This window comes from Caretta caretta, chromosome 3 (genome assembly GCF_965140235.1).
Source record: "Caretta caretta isolate rCarCar2 chromosome 3, rCarCar1.hap1, whole genome shotgun sequence".
In the NCBI taxonomy this organism is placed as follows: domain Eukaryota; kingdom Metazoa; phylum Chordata; order Testudines; family Cheloniidae; genus Caretta; species Caretta caretta.
Genome location: NC_134208.1, coordinates 114,350,878 through 114,368,570, shown reverse-complemented (window position 1 = coordinate 114,368,570; position 17,693 = coordinate 114,350,878). Strand labels below are relative to the sequence as shown.

General features: G+C 39.6%; 2 protein-coding genes across 9 annotated transcripts in view; one reads left to right on the top strand and one right to left on the bottom strand.

Moving 5' to 3' along the window:
* The window catches only part of KATNA1 (katanin catalytic subunit A1), a 30,576-nt gene extending 26,244 nt beyond the window's left edge, over positions 1 to 4,332 (top strand). For 3 of the 4 annotated variants that reach the window (XM_048844267.1, XM_048844269.2, XM_048844268.2), the window contains one exon: positions 3,982 to 4,332. In XM_048844267.1, coding sequence (XP_048700224.1) covers positions 3,982 to 4,180 — 199 coding nt within the window. In that variant the 3' untranslated portion in view covers positions 4,181 to 4,332. The remainder of the gene's footprint in view (positions 1 to 3,981) is intronic. The other variant, XM_048844270.1, reaches the window with a different exon arrangement.
* Positions 428 to 17,693, bottom strand: part of GINM1 (glycosylated integral membrane protein 1) — a 40,472-nt gene continuing 23,206 nt past the window's right edge. The window contains exons 4-9 of one of the 5 annotated variants that reach the window (XM_075126802.1): positions 14,293 to 14,444; positions 12,046 to 12,202; positions 11,111 to 11,244; positions 8,783 to 8,946; positions 8,438 to 8,515; positions 428 to 6,187 (exon numbers count right to left, since the gene is read on the bottom strand). In XM_075126802.1, the coding sequence (XP_074982903.1) occupies positions 8,443 to 8,515; positions 8,783 to 8,946; positions 11,111 to 11,244; positions 12,046 to 12,202; positions 14,293 to 14,444 (680 nt within the window). In that variant the 3' untranslated portion in view covers positions 428 to 6,187; positions 8,438 to 8,442. Of the gene's footprint in view, positions 6,203 to 8,437; positions 8,516 to 8,782; positions 8,947 to 11,110; positions 11,245 to 12,045; positions 12,203 to 14,292; positions 14,445 to 17,693 lie in introns of all 5 variants that reach the window. The other 4 variants (XM_075126803.1, XM_048844278.2, XM_048844274.2 and 1 more) reach the window with 4 other exon arrangements.

Here is a 17,693-nt window from a genome sequence, read left to right as displayed (position 1 = left end):
GAAAGCTCTCCGGGGCAAAGGACTGTCCCCCACTCTATGCAACACCAACTATGATGAGGGCTTCCCCACTCTGATGGCAGCTTTTTGTGTGTAATCAGAACAAGTAGAGGGGACCAAAGGAGTGGATGGTGAAAAGGCAGTGAATAAAGAAAAGTTTGCCCTAAATATTTGACCACTATAAACTGAGCTGAGGCAAATACAGTGTTAGATGTAAGTAGCTGCTTCTCTTGGTGTGTGTGTGTGTGTACATGGCTTTTATTTCAACTCAATTTATATGAATGAGGGAGGCATAGGGGCACTTTAGCCAAAATGTTGTTTGTAGGATGCTGGATGTAATGACGCTACTAAATTTTTTTAACATAATTTCTATTGTCCTAAAATATCTCTTCTGCTGGTTGACACTAGATTTGCTACACAATCCAGTTAATACTGGTTGAAATATTGTTTTTATTGCCATATTGGAAAAACTGGAACATCCAGTTACATAAGAAAAGAAACAGGAGAGAATGGAAGGGATTGAACAATTTTTTGATGGGGAGAGGAGGAGGAAGATGCAGGAGGAAGAGGTGTTCTAGACGAATATTAAGGGAGGCAAGTTGTTTGTCAGAAAATGGACAACTTCATGGTGCAGTTCCGAGGAGAATTGCAAATTGAAATGAGAAATGAAAGCACACCAGTCAATTCCATTTTCACCAGGTGGTTCATTTCAACCTTCATCGATTTGTTAAATGCTTCTATGCAAAGAACCTATTCCAAACCAGAGAAATCCTTACTTTGTTCCCTGAAGCTGCTTCAGAAATATGGTAGATGTGTAAGGGTCCCTTCAATAAAATCTTCAATCACATTAAATGTTTCCTTAATTACATGGATTAATTTATTGAGATGTAGGATTCCCTAAAAGCAAGATTTACCTTTTTAGTAACTTTAGGGTTTTACACACACCAGAAGATGCTACTGATTTTTTTGATCATCCTGCTATGCAGACTCAGCAGAGCAGGGGTTTTATTTCCTCTGGTATCAATCTCAAGATCTCTCTCCTCCTAGGATTTTGAGACTTTTAGATTTTCTGGGCCTGTGAATCACTTTGGGGACTGATTATCCTACATTTTGATCTTGAATTTTGGGTCTCTGTTGCCGCCTTTTTCCCTGCACGGTATAGACAAATCTCAGTTGAAGAAGTTTCTGCAGTGGAAAGCAAGGGCCAGGCCCTTGTTAACGTGTCAGATAGTTAAAGCTCCCAGTAGCTCCCTAAAAGAGAACTCCCTGCCCCCGAGGCCTGGCAAGTGGTGGCTATTGTTGCAGTAACTGAATTTGGAAATCTAGGGGGAACGAGAAGCTGTTTTTTAGGACTTTTTTGTCTCATTCACGGCCAGTTAAACCATTCTCAGTACTATAGTATAAAGAGTAAGTTTTTATAAATAGGCAGCAGCGTATCTAGCTGTCTCGACACCCAAGGCCCACCCTGTTAACATTTTTATGGTGCGGAGCAATATGTACTCTTTACCTGAGGGTGAATATAGAAGAAAGAAAATTAGGTGGCTTAGTTCAAGTCCTTCTGAGCTTTGAAATAAAACTTTGTTACCACTTTCATTGTGCCCCCTCCCAACAATGGCTTTAATTGCTGCGACTGGTCTGTTGGGCTTCTGTCCATCCTCAGCGTGGACAAAATCATGATTTTATCAGCATCTCCCATGTGGCCTGATCTGTCCGTTTATATTTGCTAGTGAAAAAGATGAAACAATAGCTGTAGTAAAATGAAATACTATTTTTAGTTATTAAAATGCACAAACTTTTCTTTTTGGTTGAAAATGTATGGTTTTAGAACTTAATTTCAATAAATTACTCAAACAGTGCAAGCTAAACTGCAGACTTTTCAGTCACTTGTCCAACCCCCCCCCCACTAAGTATGTGTATGTAGACTGTTACTTTATTTGCTTACCTAACACAGGAACTACCAATAAGTCCATCACTTAATACAGCAGGAAAAGAGGTATTTATAGGGACAGTTTATAAGCACTTATTGCAGCCAGCAATATAAGGTACATAGGGATGAATAGGTTTGGGGTTTGTTTGGGTAATCATTCAATCCCTAGCTCAGATTTGTAAGTAATTTGCAGTCTGGAGATACTACAGACCTTCTATAGTAAACTGCTTTTTCAAAACCCTTCCCTTTAAATGTATATGTTCCATTCATGTGTGACGGTTTGGGATTTCGTGAAACAGTTCTAAATAGGGACAGTCCAATTCTCTGTACAATAGCACAGTCAAAAAGGAAAATAGTGTGGGACTAACACAGGTCCCTGCCACTACAAATCTATCTGTAGTGGTGGTGGATACTTCTATTCCTCACAGAATAGGGGTATAAGCCCTGCTCAGTAAGGCTGTGAAGTGCACAGAAATATTAACCAAGTGAGGTTTGAATGTTTAGTCTTCTGGTTCCTGGCCCACTGAATTTATCCTAAGGATACAAGAACATTCAAGGAGAAGGATCCATTTCATGTCCCATCTGGAATTTTAGTTCTGTCTGGCTGCTTTAGAATGATGCAAGAGGAAGTTGTGCAGAGCAACTGGAATTATCAAGAGATTTAACGGACAAAACTCTATGAAGTTTAGTTATGCATCTGCAAATGGTGAATTTTCCAGCCTTTGTTACTTGGTCAAAACAGCAGACTTTCCTGACTATGATAAAAGTAACTTCTGTGAACTCAAGACTATCCCTCTGCTTGAGTTGACACTCCTGCTCCAAACCATGCAGATTCTAGAGATGGTCAGAACAGTTTAACATCGCCAAACAACATCATAAATGGGAACTCCATATATATTTCACATTTCTTATCCAAACTGCAGCTAGCTGTGAGAAGGAGCAATTAAGGACATACTTCCTTAGTCAGTAATCAGTTTAAGCGAAGTCATATTGCTCAACTTGATGACAATTTCTATGCAGACTCTGCATTGTTCTGACCTTACTGCAAGATATAACAGGAGGAGAAAAAGGCTTGCTTTCAGCAGCAAAAGGAGCAAACAGATGCACATTATGTATTGTGGTTCTCTTTGCCCCCATCTGTCATACCTATGCCCTAATTGATTTAAAATTGGTTCACTAAACTGACAAGCTGGTGGTGGTGCAAATCAGAAATAGAATTCCAGGTTATATATTGTGAAAAGTAATCTTCTAGCTACAGATGGATCTTGAAATAATTTTTAGCATTAGCCCCCTATTATTCCTGAACTTGTTCAGTGTCTGTCTACATTTAAAACACTACAGCAGCACAGCTCTGGTGCTTTAGCTATGCTGATAAGAGGTTGGTATAAGCAATCCTCAGTCCTGAGAGGCAGTAGTTAAATTGATGGAAGAATTCAAAGGTCTGGATTTTTGATACCCCTGACTGACATAACTAAGGTCTTTTCTACACTAGACAATTAGATCAATTTAATTATCTTTAGCCAACCACAGGTGGTTTTGCTAGCTGAAAGCAACATTCCAAGCTAGAATTTGACTACTGCATAATCTAACAGGTACAAGGTAAATGTACTTTCAGTAGTACTGCAGATAGGTGTCACTGAAGCTCTCTGGTTCTAAGGGTGCAGTTTCAAAGATTCTGCTGCACATAAGGATGGTCCAGTAAGTAAGCCACTCATCTGGGAGTTGGGAGAAGTGGGTTCAGTTCCCTTCTCCACCACATACTTTCTGTGTGACCTTTGGCAAACATTTAACCTCTCTCTGTTCCCCATCTGTAAAACTGGAATAAGAGACTTCCTGACCTCACAGGAGTATGATGAAGATAAATATTAAAAATTGTGAAGTGCTTAGCTACCACAGTAATCAGGGGCCATATTAGTACTAAGATAGAACAGAAGTTAGTGAAAATTAATTTTTGGTTCTCCCAATTGGAATGTGGTAACTTAATTTAAAGCCTAACTTGGTAGCCTCTTAAGCAACTAAATGTCCATATTAACGAGGAGTTTCCTCTTAACGTATAGGGATGCATCACTGATGGCTATGAGAAGGCGTATTGAAGGCTTGACACCAGAAGAAATCCGAAATCTTTCCAGGGATGAAATGCATATGCCTACAACTATGGAGGATTTTGAAATGGCTTTAAGAAAGGTTTCTAAATCTGTATCTGCTGCGGACATTGAAAAATATGAAAAATGGATTGTTGAATTTGGATCATGCTAAGTCTTCCTAACCAAACTTCCCCTGGGAAACCTGTCTTAAAACAGCTTCAGAAGTAACGAAAGGTAGTGTTCATGTGCACTAAGTGCTATTTTTTTAACTTTCTTGAACTTAAGAGCAACATGATTCTGAATAAAGTAATTTTTTAAATTGCATGTCACTTTTGCCTTTTCTTTGAATTTACTCAGAACAAGTCTCCTTCCCTTTAAAAGATATGAATGTCAGTCAAATGTTTTGGTTTTCATTTTGTTTTATTTTAATTGAATAGTGGGATCTGTTCACCAGTGGGGTTCATATGAATTCTTTCACTAGCACAGAAACTGGTTGTCTTTGTGCTTGTTAGATCCTGATACTGCAAATCTCAACATAGGAAGAATAAGATTCACTAAACAGTGGTGCCAATTCATCTGTAGCAAATTTTGCCTTTTAAATGTTCCTGCATCTGTTAAAAGAAATTGTGACAAGACTAAGGTGTAAAAACCCTGAAACTTGTAACAGTTAATAAATTAAACTTAAGTCTGACTGAACTAAAAAGTAAGACTTCACTTAAGATGCATTGGGAAAAGCATTTCCTTCGGATATGCTGGGCAACTCTGATTAATACCAGACTATTTTGCCAGCACTGCCACTGAGTCAGGTTTGCAGTCTACAAGTGTTGCAGTTGTCTTTAGAAAGTGGAGAGCAAGGTATTAAACATATCTGGCACACTTTCTATTAAAATAAAAAAAAAATGTTGGCAGATGACTTGCTCAGGGAAGGAATCTGTGTTCTAAAATAAGCTTGTGATGTACAAGTATGTCCTAGACTTCTATAGAAGTCCTGTTTTAAAGCTCTTAAGAGTGGCCCTCTAAAATGGGATAACTACTACCCCTGTTTGGGCATGTGCCAGTTTATCGTATTGAGGAATTTTACTTCAAAAATTTAAATTTTAAAATAGGGCCAAAGATCAACTATTCTAAGGCCCACTGCCCTCAATCTTAAAGCAAGACCACACATGACTCTCTAGTGAGGTTCTTTCTTGTAATATTAAATAATCCTATTAGTTCGGGAATACCATTGGAAAGCTAAAAATCCAGCCTGTTTTTTTTCCTTCAGGTAATGGATTTCTGCAAGTCACTTCTCTACAGTTTGATTTCCTTTCAGTATATTTTTATATGTACAGTGAGTGTAGTAAACAATTTAAATGTTAATTTATGTGAACATCTGTGAGAAAACTATGCCTCCTGTATTCAAGATAGTAAATAATGTCTTGTAAGACATTTGTGTTTCTGAGAAACTTTATACAATACCACAAGATATACAAAAAGCATAGTAAACATCTCTAAGTGGCTTACAATTTTCAGTAGGGAAGGGGCTTAATATGAAATTGGCTGTTGAATAAAGTGCTTGAAATATCAAAAATTGCCTTAATATCTTGTTTTACATATATAGTAACTCCTTCTTTTAATAGTAAGAACAATTGTTGTTTTTACAAGGCACAGTCAAGGGTAATAGGTCTAAAACCAGGTTGACCACCTTTGTTTTGGCTTGCAGGCACGTGTGTAATCTCTTCCTTCTAGTGCTTCAGTCCATGCTTGAAGATTATCACATTCTGTATTTCATTACCTAACTGCCTTATCTGTGAATACAAAGGCCAGCTCCCTGTCCTATCTGCTGGGAGAGTATTTTAAAGAAGTTAAAACCTGTCACAACCCTCATCATAGGAAGCTGCTGCTGTTTAGGAGCAAGAGGCTGTGGAAAGAGGGGAGATCATTTGGGCCTCAACCTTGAAATGTCCCTTTAAACATAAATCAGCTGACATACTATTTTCATAAAAGGAAGCAAATATGGTATTTAAAGTTCCAGTGCCAACTTTTAGGTCCACTGAAGATGGGTACAAAGATTCAGACGCAAGCATGGTATTGAGTACATCATTTCTCCACTAAATTGTCTGTCTTCGCTGGCATATCTGAAGAGATGTTTATCACAACCACAGGTGCAGTGTTGCTAGCCTCCAGGTGAAGGACTCCTCTGAAAGACACATTACTTAACATTAGAAAAGGGTAGCTGTGTTAGTCTGTATCCACAAAAAGAGAGTCCGGAGGCACCTTAAAGACTGATTTCATGGGTAAAAAACCACTTTTTTGCATCTGAAGAAGTGGGTTTTTTACCCATGAAAGCTTATGCCTAAATAAATGTTAGTCTTTAAGGTGCCACCGGACTCATTGTCAAGTTTTTCTTGTTTATGTTCTCAACCTTTCATTGTAAAAACATATGAAGTACGTGCAGACTTCGTTTATTATCTATTACATGAAGAGGCAGCACTAGTAGGTTTTAGGAAAGCTGCTTTGATACTTGGTGACTTGGCACATCATGTAAGCTGGTTTCCAATCTAAAATATTAGCATACGATTCAGCTCCTACCTCACAGATATTAAAACTTGATTTGAAAGCAGTTTAAACAATTATCTGCCACCAGGAGCTACATTCGTGTTAAGCCAAACCGCATGTCAAATGAGACAGGCGGGACACGTTTACAAGACACGCTTTTATTATAGAGAACTCTGAAGATTCAACACGCTGCTGTTCAATTAAGGGATGAGCATTCCCCATCTGCTTGAAAGCCCTAGTAAGTCTTCCACTAACATGAGACCTGCCACTGTGGCTAGTTCTAAGGTGATTTCTTTAATCAATAAAGAAAAATGCAACCTTGAAAGGTGGCCTGCAATTGAAAAATTACCTCTTTCAAACTCTGTTGGCATACACCCCACCTATTGGAACAGTGGCCAGCAGTGATTAGGTCACATGTATGCTTTTCAGTGGTAGGTTAAGGAATTATAGCTTAATTCCACCTGTTTTTGACCACTTGTTTACAAATCAGTACTTTGCTCATTGTCAGTCTGTATAGTTAGCCTTTTTTCTAGTTCTGCCTAGTTTAAACAGATGTCAGTATTAAACTACCTGCTTGTTGTACAGTAGTCAGATCCAATGAGTGTTGCTGTCTCCCTACTCTGATGGTAAATGAATTGCTCTGGTTTTAACATTGTTCTTGGTGAGAAGTGAAGATGGCAGGGGGTGACAGCAGGACAGATGCCTTGGCACGTTAAGGGTATACTTTTTCAGTTTGCAAAGCCTTTACTCCCCAAACCCAGAAGGGCTGTCAAGCACCTTGAGGTCTCACTCCTGCCTGGCTGGCTGGCTTTATTCCTTATATGGCTTTATATAATCTGTTACAGCTGAAGACTTCAGCTGATTTTGGCATAGACAAGTCCACTGTGGCTCAGATGTAAGACATTTTCAGTTTTAACTCCATCTTAATGTTGGCCTGGTATTTTATTTTCAGTACGTTAAAACCTTGAGGTATGTTGTCTTACTGTGTTGAAAGTAAGCATAAACTCCATGCCTTGCTCACTGAGAGCTGGTCTATGCTGTGTGTGTGAGAGAAATCGATCTAAGTTATGCAACTTCAGCTACGTGAATAATGTAGCTGAAGTCGACATACTTAAATCTACTTACCCCAGTGTCTTCACTACGGTAGGTGGACTGCTGATACTTCCCCATCAACTCTGCCTACGCTTCTCGCTCTGGTGGAGTACCGGAGTCTATGGGAGAGCACTCGGCGGTTGATTTATCGTGTCTTCACCAGACATGATAAATTGACCCCCACTGGATTGTTTGCTCCAGAGGTAAGCGTAGACATGCCCTGAGCTGATGTGCTTCTTGCTCAAGGTAGCACAGCTTGGATACAGGGACTAATCACGGCACTCTACTCTGCCAAGCTGCAATTAATGCTTTTCGTTGTCAGAGCACTACACCCACTAATTCGCCCCCCACCCTTACAGAAAAGGGAGGCAAACTGTCACCAGATGAGGGAAGTGAAGTGACTTCTGTAGAATGAGAAGGTGTATATAATTGACTCACATGATTTAGGCTTTGTCTACACTGCCAAGTGAACGACAAAAGTTTTGTCGTTCACAGGTGCTTAAAAAAGCTCCCTCCCCCCAAAAGACAAAAGTGTTGTGAACGCAAGTGGCAGTGTAAACGACTCAGCTCATTGTCAGCAGGAGTGCTCTCCTTGGAGGGGGTGGAAGTATTTTGTTAGCAAAAGTGCAGACAAATAGCGTTTACGCTGCCTGACTGAGTGAGGGCTGCGTCGCTAAAAGGTGTGTAGTGTAGACAAAGCCGTAGTGCTTTCAAAGCGCTTCAGTGTCCTTGATTGAAAGCATAGAGTTATTGCTAAAGCCAGGCTGTGTGGCAAAGTTAGGACCGAAACGGAACGTACGGTTCTTAACCTTGTTGGACTACACTGCCATTGCAGAGCTTCAGATATCTGGTCTTCCTGTTCCTGAGGTGAATAATGCTGTAGAGAAAAAGCGTACCCCTCACAGATGGTCTTCAGAGAGCTACTGCTACGCATGTAAAATGGTGATAATACATTAACAATTTAATAGGGGGTACTGACCTGTTTTTTCCAAACTTCCTTATAAGAAACCACTTACGATGGAAAGCTAATCACTGCCTTTTTGTGGAGTGGTAGCAAACTCTCCACATTATGAGGTTGTCTCCTTTCATGGACTAGTCTTAGGACTACAAACAGCTTTTTTGGGAGTATGCAAAAATTACTCACTTGTGTTCGCAGGAAGGGAAAAGCACTTTTAAGATTCCTAAAACAAGAGCTGCTCCTACAACTCCAGTCCCAATGACTTCCATCAACTTAAAGAACACAGGGAAAGATTTAAGCCAGAACCCGCACAGCTCTTTTCTCAAGTACTCCACCCACTGGCACATCACCTGAAACCAACAAACATGTTAAAAGAACAAAACAGTTTCTGAACTATGTCTAGTGCAGTCTAGCTACTGGTGAATCCCTACAAGATGGATTAGCTCTGGTTTAAACGTATAATACAGTTCATACACTGCTTTACATATCACTCTTATTTTCTAATTGATAGTCTCCCTGCTCAGGAAGATTTGACACATGCAAATCTGTAAAACAGCCTTAGTCATATGAGAGGAGATCCCATGTTTGGGTGGGGAGTTGAGAACCACAGAGCAGCCAGAGGCAAGGCTATAGTGAAGCTTAGAGGTAGATTACACATGCTACTTGCGACCAGAATAGCATTTCCCACTGCAGTGTGTATCAGGGAAAGGGTTACTGGTGCTGCAGCAGCAACATTACATTGGCTATGAAGCACCGTTGAGGGCTGCCTGAGAGAGCACAAGAGGGTAGAATATTTGGAGGAGGACCCTGGTGATTTTTTTCAACTGTCAAACAATGCCAGGCATTAACCTGCTGCAGTGGTAACTTGCAGGTAGTATGTTTTGTTTTCATGGTGCTCGCTTTTTGTGTCTGACTGCAACAGTCTCTAAAACAGGAGCATTGTAGCAGTAACTGTACTCCCAGGTGGAGAGTACTGAACAGAATTTTTCCTTTTGAAACATCTGGTATTGGCCACTCTCAGAAACAGGAGACTGGATCAGATGGATCACTAGTATCATACAAGAGCAATTACTACATTCTTATCATGTAAGACTGTGTACCCGCAACAAAATTGCAGCTAGGAAAGTTGCCATTTCAATTCTCAGCCCTGTTTAACTTGAAACAGCCTATTACTTTGGTGCAGAATGTATCATGCTGCTTTTCTACATACCAAAAAAAAAAAGAAAAAACCTCCAAGAGATGGAGTTCTGAGGAAAAAAACAATCACAGGCTTCTCTAAAAAAAAATAAAAAAACCCACCCGAATAGCTTTCATAGCCTCTAGAAAGGCACTGTGTTTGTGAAATGGCATGTGGATGGCCTTTATGTTGCAATGCACAACTTACTGAATCATGCTTTTTTGTGGGAGGAGGGCTGTCATAAAAATAAAGGGAAGGGTAACCATCTTTCTGTATACAGTGATATAAAATCTCTCCTGACCAGAGGCAAAACCCTCTCACCTGTAAAGGGTTAAGAAGAAGCTAGGAGAACCTCGCTGGCACCTGACCAAAATGACCAATGAGGAGACAAGATACTTTCAAAGCTAGAGTGGGGGGAACAAAGGGTCTGTCTGTGTGATGTTTTTTCCAGGAACAGATCAAGAATGCAGTCTCAAACTCTAAGTTAGTAAGTAATCTAGCTAGAAATGCATTCATTTCCTTTTATTAAATGGCTGGTAAAATATGCTGTGCTGAATGGAATGTATATTCCTGTTTTTTTGTCTTTTTGTAATTTAAGGTTTTGCCTAGAGGGATTCTCTGTTTTGAATCTGATTACCCTGTAAGGTATTTACCATCCTGATTTTACAGAGGTGATTCTTTTAATTGAAGACAAAATAAAAGTCGTCTTAAGAACCTGATTGCTTTTTCATTGTTCTTAAGATCCAAGGGTTTGCGTCTGTGGTCACCTGTACAAATTGGTGAGTATTTTTATCAAGCCTTCCCCAGGAAAGGGGGTGTGTAGGGCTTGGGGGGATATTTTGGGGAAAGATGTCTCCAAATGGGCTCTTTTCCCTGTTCTTTATTTAACACGCTTGGTGGTGGCAGTGCAGGGTTCAAGGACAAGAGAAAGTTTGTACCTTGGGGAAGTTTTTAATCTAAGCTGGTAAGAAAAAGCTTAGGGGGTCTTTCATGCAGGTCCCCAAATCTGTACCCTATAGTTCAGAGTGGGGAAGGAACCTTGACAAGGGGTGTCTGGCTTCCTTTCCTAGCCATGGATTAATGGGGAAAATTTACTGCTTTCTGCTTGATTCCAAAAGGAGGAGAGACTAAGATTCTGTAACACTGGACAAATAAGTTTGTGTTGATTAGTAAAGTGCTAGTCTTCTCAACAGCATTCCCCCTAACCGTTGTTATTTTCTTCTAGATTTCTCACTTGCTCTTATCCATTTCCAGTCCTAAACACAAAATTAGAGACATTTCTGATTCCGTTTTAACTGGGACTTAAGATGGACACCATAAGTATTTTAAACAATTACCTTGTAAGATGATGGAGGTTCTGTCCTGAGAGGAGTCTCTGGTAACTTGCCAGGTAATGTCTCTTCATCTACTGTAGTTTCTACTTGCCAGAGGAGGTAGTGACTGGTTGGTTGCAGTGGGCCTTGAACATCGACTAAAGAAGCAGAAAGGCATAGTTAGTTAAACATTTTTAGCTTCTCCATTTCACCCACACAACTTCTGGTGGAGCAGCATATGATATAACGATGCACACAGTAAGCAAAAGAAAGCGATGCTGCATGTATGTGCGCACTGCAAGGTTATCTAAGTTTATAATGAAAATACAAATAATTAAAGCAGACATTTTCATTTGACCTTCGGAATAAACCCTGAAAGAAGCTGAGGTAGCATTACTAGGCAGATTCAACTATGAACTTTAGCTATCACCTGCTAAAAGGTGAGAAATAAAATTCACCAAATCCCTTAGTAAGCCCATAAGAGAATTTGATTAATAAATTGAATTCTAGCCACATTTTCAATATAAAGTAAAATTTGGTAACTCAAACTATTCCCTATATAGAAATGGACCAGACAGGAACTTACTTTACAGAACTCAATTCTTGTCTTGAGAGAGCTTCAGTGGTAACCTTTATTGTAGGACTAGGGCAGAAATGGCAAATACAACTCAGCTAGGAGAACTACAGTGATATTAGATCCCCATCATCTTAAGTGCCATTTCAGAATCACCTCTAAAGGAAAAAACATATTTGAAAAGAACAAAAGAAACAGCACACAATACTAAATCATAACCAATAATCTCTTAATGAACAGTGTATGTCTTCGGGAAAGTCAGTTCACCTCTACATGCCTCAGCTTCCCTCTCAATGAAACTGGGATAGTGAAACTTGCCTGCCTTTGTCACATGCTTTGTGATTTATGCATTAAAAGCATGATGTAAGTGCTATATATTACATACCTTTTCCTGAGAGATTGGGAAGTGTAAACAACATGTCCTTGTCCCTGGGGATGGAATACAGCATGCTTTCCTTCAGAGGAACAGAATGGTTTGAATGTCTAAGTACTCTCAGGCCCTTAATTAATATGTTTATTTCAGTAACCTCCTCTTGTTGAACCTGCAAAGGAGAAAAATATTGGAATTTTATATATTTTAAAGTAAGGGTGAGGCAGGCCACTGGCTAAAAACAAGCACCATTAAAATACTTTTAGCATGAAGATTTTTGTGGATGCACAAATATTACTAACATAATGAACATAATTACATAACATAATTCTTTTTATTTACTTATACATTAGCATGAGTGTGTTAAAGGTTGGGAAGGTGCCTGTTCCTGCAAGAAGGTGTGTTAATATGATCTGCTTGATTTTCAAGAGTTGTACCTAACTCATTATAGCCTTGATTCAGCAAGGTATTTAAGCACCTGCCTCACTTCAAGCATGTGAGTAGTTCCAATGAAGTAAATAGGATTTTGCACATGCTTTAGTATGCTGCTGAACTGAGGCCTACGCTACTGGCCTTTTACTGGCACTACTGCTACCATTTCCTACTTTACCAAAGTCTGACATCAAGGGATAATGCATTTTTACACAGGTGTATTATCTGCAGAGCCAGTAACGTGATTTCTGGTGTGACCAGCAGCAGTTCAACTTCTCTGCAAAACAAGTTCTGCCAACATGATTAATATCTCCATTTGTCCTTCCAGCAGCTTACGCTTATCGACTTTAATTTAAAGCTACAATATTCAGAGGAGGGAGTGGCACAACACTGATGTAACAAAGTTATTAAAAAGTACAAACAGACTATGCATATTTTGTAACCATATTTATACTAGATTGACCTAAAACATAACAAAACTCATTTTTCTTCTACACAAATATTAGGTGATGTATAATTTTGACTTATTCTTTATTTTTAAAAAATGATCATTTGAAGTACTGACTGATAGGAAAAAAATTTAGTGTGAAGAGTAATAGAACAACTGTTCAAAATACAAGACCAGGAACTAACAGAAATCCGGCATGTGCACTGGGTCCAGGACAAAGACTGCAACATGGAAGTTTGTCAACAAAAAGGAATGCAGTCGGATGTAAGCTATTAGCTAGACCCTGCCCTTAGGTGGTAAACAGTATTGCGTAGCTTAGAATTAGAACTACTGCATAATAGGAATCATCTGTTCACTGTCAGCTGATAAACAAGATTGCATGCAGTGTTGGTCTCAGGATATTAAGGAGACAAGGTGGGTGACCATCTTTTATTGGACCAACTTCTATTAGTAAGAGACAAGCTTTTGAGCTTACATAGGGCTCTTCTTCAGGTTGAAAAGGGTGAAAGTTCAGATAGAAATAAAGCAGTTTAATATGCTAGTACTAACTCCCTAGCAAGATTTGAAGTATTTTGTACAGAATAGTGAAAGATCTGAAACAAAGCAGTATTACTCTATGGTAGTCACAGCAGGAACCAGTGCAACACAGGCTAATTGTTTTCATAATAAAAGGTGTAATACACACTCACTTGAAACAATGAATTTACCAGATCCTTTTAATAAGCTCCAGTCACAATTGTTTTGACAAATGTACTACCTGTTAAATGTCTGTGCATGCACAGTGAAAGGAGACTATAAGACATTTTGAGGTAAATTTAATAGTACATTTGATGGTAAAATCTCAACAGAAACTAGAGCCTGTGTAAAAGACAGAAATATATACTAAACCATAACCTGGACATTTCTACTTGCAGCAACAACTTGTATTATTAGGGTGTGCTCGGTGTGGAGCTTCTCAGGTGTGCAGAGTGAGCAGCTAACCATTTATGCCAAGTTTTGAAAAAATAAAGTGCTTCATACTTTTCAATTTTTCTGCTTACCAGTATGTCTTGAGTTCTCATCTCCACTATAATTGAGAAACATCTTTCCAGAGGCAAATTAGATTATTTTTTCTTAAGAGCTCATTTGCCCTCAGTGTCTCTCCCCAAAATCCTGTCTGTGATGATTATTTTCATGGCAACTACCAAGTTTTTGGGGATAGGGCATTGCTTAAAATTCACACACAATATTCTATAAGGAGACAAAATAATCTAGGCCTTGATCCTGCAAGGTGCTAAGCGCTTCATCCCCAATCCAACAAAGTACTTAAGCATATGAGAGTTAAAACATGTGTAAATTACTATTCTGGTTTAGAATGGGCAAATAAGCATGGCTGGTGTTACCTCTCTCCCATCAATTTCCGTCACCTCTTCCTGAATGACAATCAATTGCAAATTCGATCTGGATGCCAAGGGCCACTCACGAAACATGATGCGAACACTAACAATTCCCAAATGCCTTTGATCCAATAGGTTATCAGAGTTTCCAGTTTCCACTGTCAACAGATAATTATGCAGTGCACAAAGTCACAAAGAGAAACAGAAGTCTCACCCAATAAATGACATATGTTAGTCCACCCTTGAGGAAGTTAATTTTATAACATTGACAAAGAATGATATGTACCCAGCAAATACACCATTATCGCAATGTCAAAACTCACCAGAACTGCAAAGTACAATGAATACAATTAGAGACGTCGTAACTTTCCACAGTGCAGTCTACTCTTCACTTTTCCCCCTAAAATTTTCTATCATTGCTCTCCATGGTGCAGTACCATTGGTAGCAGCCATGTTGGGAATTTTAGGGTAGAGCAGCCACCATCGGTGTTTTCAATGCTGTCCTATTTAATCCTACTCAAAGCAGATCTAAAATGATACAGTGCTTAAAAGTCTGGCATGCCTCTCAACCTGTCTGCACTAATGCTTTCACTGACTGACCTAATCACATAACTATGGGAAATCTGAAAGGGACAGGTAGTGTAGAAAATATATGTGCTTATTTTTAAGTTGCAATTTCACACCAGGGGAAGAAAAGGTGCAACTGTCTGTCTAAACTTGTCTGCATCCAATCCAACTGACTTGCTCCATTTACACCTCAGCTGTCATCCCATCTCAACTGTCTAGAGAAATACAAAGGGATGCTGCTGCAGACAAAACCACCACTCATTCAACAACTTAGAAAAATATCAGCGGGAGTTTGTGTAAAAACTTTCTTTAAGGTGGTCAACCCTCTCCTCCTGGGGATACCTGCTTGGCTCAGACCCCATTTTCCTTCTTCAGGTGGCCACCAAGGGAGCCACTACCCCCTCAGCAGTCACCAAAGCCTTCAGGAGAATGTCCACTACCCTTCTCCACACACAGCATATGCTGGGCCCAAAGGCAGGGAAGGGATTCGCCAGCACATTGGGGAATGGGGCATCCTTGGCCCAAGTTAACCCCTCCCCACCATGTTCAGACACCACTGCTCCTGCCTCCTCATACCCCCCTGCCAACCTCATGACTTTACTACCCACAACTGCCTCATACCCACCACCTCAAAGTCGACCATGAGCACACACTCAACAGCCCTCCACCTCTCTCTCTCAATGCTTCCTCCTCCCCAAATACCATGCTCCCACCACTAGTGAGTGTGTGTTAGATGTGAAAGTCAGTTTGTTGTGGAAATGAGGAGTCCCAGTTTGCACTGATAATTTTGATGTGCAGGTGGTCAGGCATATGAACTGAGGCTGGTCGGGATGTCACATCCAGGCCATTGATGCACTGCATAGCTTGTCGGTGTTGGGAGGCACAAGGTGCTTGGCCTTGTGTCTTCAATCACCCAATAAGACCCTAAAATGTTCACTGCTTACAGTAAAGCCCCTTAATATCAAAGATTTTTTTTATTTATGCAGCAATGCCTTGCATTATGAAAAATTGTTGCCAGATAAGAGAAAATATTAAGATAAATTTATATAGGTATCTCCCAGTGGACCCATAAGCTTGTTGAACATTTTCTGAATCACAATATTGAATATACAGTTAAAGGACCAAATCCTAAGAGATGCGAAGCACCTGCAGCTCCCAATCCTCCCAACCTTTAAATGCTAAGTCCCCTGAATTCTATTAAGTTTAATGGGAACTGAAGACGTTCACCACTTAGCAAAATTGAACCTATTGATCTCAATAGGAGTTACAAGTGCTTAAGAGGTGCTGAGCAGGATTTGGTATAGTTCTTAACACAGAACTACTCAGTAAGAACTCGAAGACTTCTGTCCAGGGCAAGAACTTGAATACTTAGGGCCTGATTCAGACCTCAGATAAAGTCAGTGTAGTTAATTTGCTTTTACGATAACATAAGAGACATCAGAATGAGGACCTTAGTAATCCTATAGCACTTTAGATCTTCAAAGAACTTTACCAATATTATCTAATTAAACCTCAAAACAACCCTGTAGAGAGGTTAAAAGTCTTGTGCCAAGGTCACAAAGCTGAGAACAGAACTCTAGAGTTCCTGGTTCCTAGACCTGGGGTCAAATCACTGATTTTTGCCTAGTTTCTGATTTACATAGCACATCTGTAAAATTTCAAAAGCACTGTAGATTAGTGGGTTGGACAATTAGAAAGAAAACGGAATTTGAGAATGCTCAGCATCTCACAGGATTAGGCCTTACATTAGTGAATAAAATCTTGTCTTGCATTTTTCTTCAGTCAATTACCTCTGAAGTGGTTACACTTTGAAATGTTTTATAATCTATACTAGAGATGAAAAAGGTAGGCCCATACTTTTACTACATGAGACAAATAGTAATGAGTTACTGCCTACCCCAAAAAGAGAGTATTTAGTTATTCATTTGTCATCCTTTGGGTTTTCAAAAGACGAGGTCACAGTTTAGAGAAGCAATTTAAAAGGCCATTAGTAAAGGTCTGATCATAAAGGGCAAATGATCTCAGAAGCCAACCTTGAGACTGACCATAAGTATTAAATCTGTATGTAAAAGGATCTTCAGTCAAATGAACATCATTGTCTCACCTTCATTAATTATGCAATCCACTGTGCAAATCCAAATATCAAAACACTTTTGATTGGCAGTCCTTGCAAAAGACTACAACACTGAACTAAGGGAAGGAGAACAGACATGTTTGCTGGGTCCGTGCAACAGACATTGCAATATATCTCGAAGAACAACATTTACAGAACAGGTTAGTAACTGTTCCTTCTTTGAGTGATTGCACGTGTCCATTCCACTTCCAGTTTGAATTGGGAATGGGCGATGGGATGGATCACTTGATGATTACCTGTTCTGTTCATTCCCTCTGGGGCACCTGGCACTGGCCACTGTCGGAAGACTGGATATTGGGCTGGATGGACCTTTGGTCTGACCTAGTATGGCCATTCTTATGTTCTTATTGAACTAGTGGGGGATACAACAGCTTCCCCCATTACAGACAGTATACAATATCAGGATTGCAACACCTACACAACAGTATCTTACATGTGAGAAACCTGCAGTCCCAATGTATGTGGAAGGATGACATAATGGCAAAATATACTTAGAAATTAGGATTATGTTGATCTTTATTTATCTACTCAAACTCTCTTTGGATGTGTGCTACCCAACATAGGGAGACAACCATTAGCAGTGGGGAGTTGCATCATCATATTCACATTACCTAGTCTAGTGCAAAACCCTCCCCTTTCAAAAATATACACAAGGTCTGTATTTCAGGTGAAACCATGTAAATACCAAGGACATGACTGAGACATA